Source organism: Myxine glutinosa, chromosome 9 (assembly GCF_964187855.1).
Source record: "Myxine glutinosa chromosome 9, kmMyxGlut1.1, whole genome shotgun sequence".
Lineage (NCBI taxonomy): Eukaryota > Metazoa > Chordata > Myxini > Myxiniformes > Myxinidae > Myxine > Myxine glutinosa.
The window spans coordinates 24303573-24315238 of NC_136269.1; the positions used below are offsets into that span (position 1 = coordinate 24303573).

At 46.8% G+C, this 11666-nt stretch overlaps 1 protein-coding gene across 1 annotated transcript; it reads left to right on the forward strand.

Annotated features, from left to right (window-relative positions):
• Window positions 1–809: 809 nt before the first annotated feature.
• Window positions 810–10736, forward strand: EMC7 (ER membrane protein complex subunit 7). Its single transcript, XM_068129441.2, has 5 exons — window positions 810–1194; window positions 6366–6485; window positions 8690–8828; window positions 9343–9423; window positions 9926–10736. Exons 1-5 carry the CDS (start codon window positions 1004–1006, stop codon window positions 10085–10087), a joined length of 693 nt encoding a protein of 230 aa, XP_067985542.1. The 5' UTR covers window positions 810–1003; the 3' UTR covers window positions 10088–10736.
• Window positions 10737–11666: the final 930 nt, after the last annotated feature.

Genomic DNA, 11666 nt, shown 5'->3' on the forward strand with positions numbered 1-11666 from the left:
GTGGATTGTTACTGACAGATGTATGTACCACGTGCGCCGGTATTTGCCAGATGTCCTGGCTGATACCACCTGTAACCTCTGATCTGTCGTCCGGTCAGTTTGTGTAACGGTCAATATGTAATGAATGACATGCACAACATGTGGGAGGGAAGGAGACGATCACGCGTCTGGCCTGCTTGTTGTATTGATTTGTACCTACAGGGGGCGACCTCGGCCGTATGCTTCTTCTTCTTCGTTTAAGTTTTATGACGTTTTCAGAGCCGCGAGGCTCCAAACACGTCACAACAGAAACCTACCCTTAGTGATGGTGTCCCACTGGAATTGCCATTTTTTAACAATCTTGTTAGATGTGAGATTGTGACATTTAGATCATTAGATGTGAGTGCACACTTGGCTGCAAGGTCGCACTCGCAGGCCTCATTTCCACCTATTCCCACATGCAAGGGGATCCAGCACAGTCCTCTTCAACTGGAAATGTCGATCAGGTGCAGTACTTCGAGAACCAGGTCAAATCTACATCCTTCCTGTCGAGACTCGAGTTCCTCTAGTGCAGAGAGAGAATCACAAAATATATCGGCCGTCTGGGTGTCAAGTAGCGATTTTGGGCGGTGTATAATATTTAGAAATGGCGAATTAAATGACATCCTCACAAACTGTTCTATTTATAAAAAGAACATTCCAATGCGTCTACTACGTGAATGGGAGTATTAAATATTCATAACGTGGCAAAAGAAACATACGAATTAAAATGAAAAATTTAAATGGTGTCTCACATTGAGCGGTGTATGTTACATGCGGTTTTCCCAGCTAGTCCAATTGTGGACATTTATTAGGGATAAAAGATTTTAAAAATATATATATATGGAGGGAACTCGGTCTGACTCTGTGACGTAATTATCGGTAAACGTTAAAATAAAATAAAGCTTTATTTATTTAATTGTTTATTTTGACGTGCGTGTCAGTTATCGAGTTGCGGTTCCTGACGAGATCCGCGGCGAGCACCATGGCGAGCCAGGTGTTTATCTTGTGCGTGTTCGCTTTCTGCACCGTTGGTCGGAGCGCAGAAGCCGACGAAGTCTCGGCCGAAGGATTTCGCATTGAAGGCAGGGTGAGTGTTCCGGGGGCAAAGGCTCAGGAATGGATCTCATCGGCTCGCCTGTTGGTGGACGGAGGAGAATACACGGCCCTACTCAGGTGTGCTAAAGCCAAAGGCCTCACACCACATTATCTGGGAGACCACTTGTCAAACCTACTAAAAGACCACGAGTATGCCATGGTGATGTTTGTTGTTTCTCGGTACTTCATGTGATGGGGAGAGAAAGGGTTGTGGCGCGTCCTCGGTTGGAGGGAGGCAGATGATGCAAGGGAGGTGAATGTGGGGTGTTGGGAGAGAATATGATCAATTTTAGGTTGTATTGTAATCGCCTTGAAATTGAAGGCTCAGGATCCTTTGGGCAGGAAGAAGGCCGACACATGGTCAGGTTGTGATGGGCAGGAAGAAGGCCGACACATGGTCGGGTTGAGATGGGCAGGAAGAAGACCGGCACATGGTCGGGTTGAGATGGGCAGGAAGAAGGCCGACACATGGTCGGGTTGAGATGGGCAGGAAGAATACCGGCACATGGTTAGGTTGTGATGGGCAGGAAGAAGACCGACACATGGTCAGGTTGTGATGGGCAGGAAGAAGGCCGACACATGGTCAGGTTGTGATGGGCAGGAAGAAGGCAGACACATAGGCAGGTTGTGATGGGCAGGAAGAAGGCCGACACATGGTCGGGTTGTTATGGGCAGGAAGAAGACCGACACATGGTCGGGTTGAGATGGGCAGGAAGAAGACCGACACATGGTCGGGTTGAGATGGGCAGGAAGAAGACCGACACATGGTGTGGTTGAGATGGGCAGGAAGAAGGCCGACACATGGTTTGGTTGAGATGGGCAGGAAGAAGACCGACACATGGTCGGGTTGAGATGGGCAGGAAGAAGACCGACACGTGGTTTGGTTGAGATGGGCAGGAAGAAGGCCGACACATGGTCTGGTTGAGATGGGCAGGAAGAAGACCGACACATGGTTTGGTTGTGATGGGCAGGAAGAAGGCCGACACATGGTCGGGTTGAGATGGGCAGGAAGAAGACCGACACATGGTCGGGTTGAGATGGGCAGGAAGAAGACCGACACATGGTCGGGTTGAGATGGGCAGGAAGAAGACCGACACATGGTCAGGTTGTGATGGGCAGGAAGAAGGCCGACACATGTTCGGGTTGAGATGGGCAGGAAGAAGGCCGACACATGGTCAGGTTGAGATGGGCAGGAAGAAGGCCGACACATTGTCAGGTTGTGATGGGCAGGAAGAAGGCCGACACATGGTCGGGTTGAGATGGGCAGGAAGAAGGCCGACACATGGTCGGGTTGTGATGGGCAGGAAGAAGATCGGCATATGGTCGTGTTGTGATGGGCAGGAAGAAGGCCGACACATGGTCAGGTTGAGATGGGCAGGAAGAAGGCCGACACATTGTCAGGTTGTGATGGGCAGGAAGAAGGCCGACACATGGTCGGGTTGAGATGGGCAGGAAGAAGGCCGACACATGGTCGGGTTGTGATGGGCAGGAAGAAGACCGGCATATGGTCGGGTTGTGATGGGCAGGAAGAAGACTGACACATGGTCGGGTTGAGATGGGCAGGAAGAAGACCGGCACATGGTTTGGTTGAGATGGGTAGGAAGAAGACCGGCACATGGTCGGGTTGTGATGGGCAGGAAGAAGACCGACACATGGTTTGGTTGAGATGGGCAGGAAGAAGGCCGACATGGTTTGGTTGAGATGGGCAGGAAGAAGACCGACACATGGTCGGGTTGAGATGGGCAGGAAGAAGACCGACACATGGTTTGGTTGAGATGGGCAGGAAGAGGGCCGACACATGGTTTGGTTGAGATGGGCAGGAAGAAGGCCGACACATGGTTTGGTTGAGATGGGCAGGAAGAAGGCCGACACATGGTCGGGTTGAGATCGGCAGGAAGAAGACCGGCACATGGTTTGGTTGAGATGGGCAGGAAGAAGGCCGACACATGGTTTGGTTGAGATGGGCAGGAAGAAGGCTGACACATGGTCGGGTTGAGATCGGCAGGAAGAAGACCGACACATGGTCTGGTTGAGATGGGCAGGAAGAAGGCCGACACATGGTTTGGTTGAGATGGGCAGGAAGAAGACCGACACATGGTTTGGTTGAGATGGGCAGGAAGAAGACCGACACATGGTTTGGTTGAGATGGGCAGGAAGAAGGCCGACACATGGTCGGGTTGAGATGGGCAGGAAGAAGACCGACCGACGCATGGTTTGGTTGAGAAGGATATTCGTATCCCATTATGAACCCATAATGCTTTCATCGTATTTCTTTGAGGATAACACTGATTTGGTGGTCAATTCCACTCGTCCACCACTCCATGGATGTAAAAGTATTTCCTGTAATTGAGACGAGGGGACTCCCTGTTTAATTGTGGTGACCAATCCCTCGTGTTCGCATATTCTGCTCTTCCACAGAGTACCTCTTTATTTATCGAGTCTATCTCGTGGAAGATGCAGTAAGTTTGGAGTAACAGGCCTCGACATTATGTACTAGTTGCCTTCGCCACCGAAAGTGGACTGAGGTTGTTTTTTCACCCCTGCCTGCTTGTCTGTCTGTGAGCAGGATATCTCAAAACGTTGTGGACCGATTCGGATGAAACCTGGTGGACAGATTGGTTGTGTGACGAGGGCGAATTGATTAGATTTTAGTGAAGATCCGGATCTGAGATCTTTAAAAAGTGATTCTTCACCATTTAGTGAAAGGGCCAATACACTGTTCTAGTTTCCAATATTGTCGGGTTCATTCTCCTTCGTCGAGCTTCATATGATAGTTTTCTGATACTTGGGATGGGTTTGACAGCTCTCACTTGTACTTTTTCCAGTACCCATTTATCCTTCTCTGGATGAATACAGGAGGTTTTACAATATACAACCTCCTGGTCTGAGGTTTACAATCGCTGAGGCGTTGGTGCACGTTTTACCATACAACTTCATGATACAGGTGTAAATCTAAGCTACTCGAGCACCGACCAAGCTATTTTTACCATATCTTAGTGATGGATCCCCCACCCTCCAAGTAACGTAACTGTTGTTAAAAAGTTGAGCCTCAGCTGATTAATTGATTAGTGGGCCTTCATAAATAACGGCAGTGGTCAAACAATGTTTTTCACCTTTTGCTTTGAACGAAGCCTTCTGGGTCTTCCTTGATCTTCTCTGCAGTCTTTTTCAAATTGCCTTTGAGCGATCCGACTTGCTGGGTCATCTCATCTCGATTCTCGAAAAGATTAACTTGTAAAATGGGTTGCGATGTCCATCTGTCCGTCCATTAACTTTTTGCTATTTTTGCTACCCCTTCCTTATCGCCCGGCTGATTGTTCTGAAACTTGACATATGAATACAACAAAGTATCCCGCACAATCGCTCGGTCTTCCGTTTTTCGATTTTGGATCATGCGGGCTCCCGGGTGGAGTGGGGTGGGGAGAGGGGGGGGGGGATTAAGCCCAAACTTTGGATCCCTACTTGTCCCTTATTTTTCAACCAATTGCTCTGAAATCAGATACAGCTCTTCTACTCGATGGCCCACACAATCGCTCAGGCTTCGATGTTCCGATTCCGGATAATGGGGTTTCACGGGGGGGTTATCCCCTGAAACTTCCGATCCATAATCATCCCTTATTTACCAACCGATTGATTTGAAACCCGATACAGCCCGTCTACTCGATGACCCTCAAATCGCTCGCTCTGTCTTGGATTTTTCGATTTCTGATCATGGGGGCTCGCGGGGGATCAGGTGGGTTCCCAGCGGAGGTACTCCAAAATGAGCAGAGGTCTGAACTACAAACTCAAGAGATGACTGTCGGCCCACTTCTGGCTATTTATGATTCATTTTTGCTTGTGTTGGTAATATGATTATTAATACTGTAACGGATATGAGAAGTGTAACGAATTTTGAGAAAGTGTAACGAATGTGAAAAGTATGGTTTTGTTGTGTGTAACTGACCCTCGTAATGTAAAGAATGGTCGCAGCTCTTAGTTAATTCCATAAACCTACACACAGGACACGATATATCCTTTTAAATAGTTAGTCCCTTATTCTCTGTGTAGGCTAAGGATGTGTTTCCCACTAGTTTGACTCTTCATTGCACCGAATTAAATAAGAGTAGGCCCTCTGACGCCCCATGGCAGCTTCCAAGTGCCAGGTTCGCCACTTTGCTGCAATTGCCTCTTTAGGCATTTTGCTGCATTTCCATCTGCCGTCCACTTTGCTGCATTTGACTCCATTACGCACGAGGTAACGCCGAAGAAGAAAGGCGGGTCTCCACCTCGTCATAGAGGGGAGGAGTAAGTCGGCCCCGCTCATCCAACCCAGAACGAGGGGTTTGGCTTGAGAGGGCGGAGAGAGAACGTTTGGGGAAGGTTCGAAAAGGGTGAAGGGCGGGGCCTATATAACCCGCCGCGGGACGCTCCCCAAGGAGATGCGAGATGAGCTTTGACGGAGATGGGTCCAGGAGATGCGCTGGAGACGAGCAGGTGTGACCGAGCCGCCGTGAAACGTGCCGCGCTGCAGGAAAAGCGGACCGGAGCAACGCAAGGAGCGCACGAGGCAGCAGTACAGAGAAAGGAACTTCGCCCGCGCAGTTTGGGACCAAAGCTCGGCTTCTTGACGGCGGTGCCTTCTGGCCCGACCGTGCCCAGTACCCGCTGAACCTTCCTTGCCTCTGAAAGCCACCCATCTCCAAGCCATTCATTCCTGCCTGCATTTCCCCATGTAAGTGTGATCGTCCGTCTGTCTTTAACGTTGTCCTGGGGTTTATTAATTAAGCTTGTATAGGTAAGCCAAAGATTTCACTGTGTGCCTGCTCCTTCCATTTTCTGTATATAACCAACTGCTCTCTTTGCTTTGGCTTGTGAAAATAATTAATAAAACCTGTTATTCCTCCGTACGTCTTCTTCTTCTTCCTCTTTACATTCGGTCGCTTTAGAGGTTTCCATATTGAATAGCTGTGGCGCGATACGGCCAACATCTGGGTGAATCGGGTGAATCGGGGAAACTGTTCGGCCGCGGTGCCTTCGCTCGGCAAACAACATCCTTAACCGCGGACCGTAACAATACACAGTCTTCATTCCAATGTTGTCATTTGAACAAATGCATCGCAACACTCATAACAATATTAGTGCTGCAAAGCAATGCTTATTGTTTTATTATTTTATCTTCAGGAAAAAAGGTATGCTGCTGTTGAATCGCACTGTTAAATTACATTGTCTTGTGAATTTTGTTTCAAATGTGGTGTGGGTTCTTGTTTCAGAACCGATGGCAGTTTTACAGTCCACAGCATCCCTTCAGGTTCCTATGTGGTGGAAGTTGCATCGCCAAATTTCAAGTTTGACCCAGTTCGGGTTGACATAACCTCAAAAGGAAAAATACGGTAATCGCCATACAAAATGGTTTCTTTCAAGCCAATAAAGTGTGCTTTTTAATTGTCTTCTACTGAAAATAATGACATGACAAAAGTTTAATTTTCATGGAAACAATGTGTATTGTGAAAGCATGGTAAATATTGTTACGAATTTGGGTAGTGATATATGTAGAGCAGAGTAGATCTGAGTAGGTACCATGCTTCGGAATGTCGCGGTAAGGAACACTACCTGTTAATAAGTCCATGTGAAGGCATTTTGTCGGTTAAGGTGTATAACTGAACTGTGGATCTACCAGGAGATTCGAGTGATAGGTAGTGCAGGGGTTAATGAGTAGAGCCCTTGTATGTCTCACCTGGTAGTCAAACCTTTGTCCCTTATGGCACTACAGACCACATAGACATTGGTTAGGATCCCTTAGTACAACACTAATGACGCCCTTTCCCCCTGACATGACTTGGGAAGAAAGTAGGCCAGAACACCGCCACAAATGGCCGCCACCATTTACACCTCCGAGAGGCCTATCCCCTCGCATAGCACGTGCTACAACACAAGGAGTAGGGGACGGGAGTGAGTGACGCAGTGGGCGTGACCTGAGCAAGCCGGCGAGTCGGGGGAGGCTCTGATTGGTTGGGAGTGCGCCAATGCTGACGTCACCGGCCGGGGATATTAATCGGGGCCGGACGCCATTTCGGGCAGATGGAGTAGGACTGGCAGTTGAGTGAGCCATAGGGAGTTGCTGAAGGACAGTTGCCGAACGCCATTCCGCAGTCGAGTCGATACGAGGAGTTGTTTTGAGCAGCCCGGTCGAGTCGTTCAGAGAGATCCCGACCCGATTTGGGCTGAGGAGTAGCCCGAGTGGAGCTTGCTGTCCTGCTGTCGACCTCGTGGTGCTCGGTGCTCGGGCCTTTGGAACTTGGAGCGAAAGGAGCCGCGTGTTGGACGGCGGCCAAAGCCAACGACGAGACCAGATAAGGCCGAGCGCCGCGTTCACAATAACATAACGAACGTCTTTATTTTGGTATTCATATCCCCCCCGTCTTGTATTCGATATCTGGTGTGTGGGATCCCAAATTAGGCATTAGATTACCGGCGCGTGCTTTTTCTTGACCTTGCTTTTATTTGAATAAATCGTATTATTTTGCATCCCCATTCAAACCTGTGCCGCTTGAGTTAATTTCCTCTCACAGGACCGGAGCTACGCCGGCGTGCTGCAGTTAAGTGCTTTCGCCGCAGCCTCCATTTCCCTTCCTCCCGCGCGGCCATAGCCGAATCCGTGTTTGGGTAGTTGCCTCCGAATAAGACCGTTTAGGCTATCCGCAACTCTGATGTTAATTGGAGTTGCGTGACAATATGCATTGACTAAAACATGTTCTGAATGATTATAGTCACCAGGATGGTGTGATGGAGGTCTTCCTGACTGTGGCTACATGTAAAGATGCAATAATTAAAACATACACTGTAACACTTAGCACTGTATAACCGTTTATATACGATAAATGTTTTCACTGTAAACAAAGACACACACACACACACACACACACACACACACACACACACACACACACGCACGCACACACACACATGGAGAGACACGCGCGTGCTTAGTTCCCTTATCTTCTGTGGCAAGTTCCACTTCGCAAGTTCTTAAACCTTCCCTGAGCTGGCCTTATCTCCACCCAGAGCTTTACCCACAGCCGCTTCTTTCTTCCTGGCGTGACCTCAGTAACGTAACAATGCCTGTGCCAAAGCAACAGTGCCCAGATCTTTCACCGTTCTCATCCTCTCACTGCATGTCTTCTTCATCACCATATTGTTTAACGAAAATAGTGTCGTTGACAGTCGCGTCATGTGCAGCAGTCTCCGACAAAACATAGTTGCATAATAGCCGTCCCCAAAGATCTTGTTTCATCTCATCGGCTAGTGAGCAGCGGCCTTTACATGAGTAGCAAAAAAAGAATCATTTTCAGGAAGTTTGAATGTTTGACTTTTGAGTATGTCGATGCTTTTTTGGTGTAATTTTTTTTTTGATTGCCCTTTCATTCTTTGACTGCTCTTTAGCTCATTTAAGATGCTTGTATATGTCTTATCCTGGACTGTCCAGGTGGGATGATCAAATCGGTAAACTCAAACGCTAGACGAAGTTTTTGAACTACAAGGTTTTACTTATGCAAAGCATGAATATTGCCATGGCACGTCTGCTTGTGTTGACCAGTGCGAGGAAGGTGAATTACATAAAGAGTTCGGAGGTGGTATCACTACCCTACCCTCTTCGCCTAAGGGCCGTTGGGGCACCAAGCTACTTTCTGAAGAGAGAGACTTGGAAATGGACGGATTTTCTTTTCAACCCCATGGTACGATAAAAGCTAAAAAAAAATTTTTTGTCATACTGCGAGTTCAAATGAGTCGATTTGTCATTATTTGTGCGATTGAAGCTTATTTTGTGTCATTAGCCTCTCCTGTTCCTGATGGAGGGGATACAAGACGCGTGTGTTCACACGTGTCCTTAAATATAAATAGCTCGTACTCAGATCTACTGTAATCTGTGTTAGTGTGTACTCAAGTGAGGCTCTGCTTTGCTCAATGCTTGGTCTTGTTTTATCCTCTACCCTATTTTTACGCAAATAACCCACTCCCTTGTACACTGCACACCTGGTGAAAAAATGTGATCCAGTAAATTTCAGGCTCGTAGAACCCGCACAACAGCGGTTTTGGAGTATAGCCCACATTTTGAATTTTTGAAACTTTCTCTACGTGTAACCCGTGGGTTATTTCCGTGAAAATACAGTATTTAGACAAATTGAATTTGTCACTGTTTTGTTCCATTTTTGTTTTTGGACATTTAATTAATTCTATAACTTTTTCTAGGTGCTAATGATGGCTGTGCCTTTGTTGATCATCTTTCTTCTCCCGAAAGTTGTCAATACAAATGATCCTGAGATGAGGAAGGTGAGCTGTGAACAAGATCAAGACAAAGTGTCGTGCTGTCCAGTTTTTGACTTTTTTGGGTACATAGTCGATGCTTGTGGAAGAACTAGTACCCTGAACGGATCAGGACCTAACAGGACAAAATGAACAGTCAACAGATAGACGTGGGGGGGTGGGGGGAGGACCTCCAACAGCGGAGTTGACAGCCAAGATGGAGGGAGACTTGGACAGAGAATGGGGGACAGGAGAGAATAAGATGGATGCAGAAGGAAACTCACAGGAGGGAATAACTGGAAATATGGAGGGAGAGATTGGGGTGGGGTGGGGTGGGGTTGATGTGGGTAGAAAATATCATGGTTTTGGATTAGGGGTGATCTGAGATTGTGATGAACAGCTGTCTTGAAGACCTGGAATATTTGCAGAAATTTGGAATGTCGAGTTGATAAATTGGAATATTTATGGAAGACGTGGTGTGACAACCTGATTTTAAATGGTTGCTTTGTCACGTCCTACTTTTTTGCAGGAGATGGAGCAATCCATGAACATGTTGTCCCCTAATAAGGACCTGCCTGATGTTTCTGAGCTAATGACACGCTTTTTCACATCCAAGAAACCGAGCAAAAGTGGCAACAGCCTCAGTGGTGGCAGCAAAGCCAGCAAGCCCAGCACAATGAAGCGCCGCTGACCAAGGTACATCCAGGCAATTCACATGGCTACTGTTTTGTAATCAAACTTGGTTACTTTAAAACGTTCCGCTGGCCTTGAAATATTACGGTTTAATTTCGTTCTTCTCATAAAGAAACAACACAGATAATTTCCCTGAACGTTGTTGGAAACAAAATAAAATGAACTGTAGACTTTTTGTTATTAATGGAAGAGTTGATTTTTTGTTGTTGTTGTTGTTGTGTAATTGTGCCCCAAATTGTTGGATTTCTGTTTTTGTATTTTTATTTTGAAATTATTCAATTTTTGTGAATGCCGGAGTCTCTCTCCAACCCCTCCCCACCCCACCTCCTCCCCCCTTCCTCTCCTTTCTCTTTTCTTTGCTGTCGGCACTCTTGAGATTGTGAAGCCAGCACTATTGAAATGTGTTTTCGTACAAGACTATTTAAAATTTTGTTATTAATGTTATTAATAATGCCGGTGATCTTTGTAAATACACATACATAACTTCTGATTGTCAAACCCCACGAGCATGTCTGAATAAAGCTTTGTGATGATAAATATTGTGTATAGTATGTAGTTCTAATGTTGATGGCAGATGCATTTCATTTTTTCATTTCATTAATGATGTCCTTGGAGTGGTAAATTAAATAAAAACAATGCATGTTGGATTTGTAATTGTTCAAAATGTGTTCTTTCTACATTTTTCAGACCTGTAGGTTTCAATATTAAGGTGCAGGGTGCAAGTGTAATTCATAAAGAACATTGGTGCCAGGGATGGTGCATTGAACACAAGGTGTGCACCGAAGTGCGAATGATCTCAAATATGTATTGCAGGCAAAGTCGAAGATTTGTTAAGTATATTCATTCCCTGAGTGTGTTTGTCTGTCAGTCGCCTACAGTTCGCAATTGTAAACCAAACTTCACAAAACGTAACCAATTGATAATGCTACACAAAAGCTGAAAACTGTTTTTGAGGTCAATACGTCAAAGGTCACGTCACAAATTGTCAATTTTCATCTGATTGACCGAAGATATTGTCGCGTAACCGTGGTTAACACCACAGTTACGGATGACCGATTTGCGAGACTTTAACTCCCGAGGCGAACACTCAATGGCGGACTCAAGTTCAACACCAACGCGCGGAATGGCGGGACGCAGCGAAGGCTCCGCAACCTTATCTATTAAAATCAAACACCCAGGAAAACTGCGTTCAAATATATACAGAAAATAATATAAGGGTTTATTAGGAAAAGTAAAGCCAGTGAAAAAGCCCGCCGGTAAATCTAATAACTCTAATCGGGACGTCCCCACACGACAGACAGCAAACACAAACGAGGGAGATTAATTACGAAAATAACACGTCTTGTAAAATGTACACAAGGAGCTCGGCTTATCTGTCTTTGTCGTCTTGTATTGTTTGCCGTCCACCCCGGCACCGCTCGGCCCCGATGCACCCACGAGGCCTCGCTCCACCAGGCTCCGATCCTCTCGCCGCCCACCAGGTCCGTGCACCACGCTCCAAAGCACCCAACGCAAGCCAGCAGCTTCACACGAGGTCGATCCCCACACAAAGCACGAAGACAGGACCGGAGAGAACG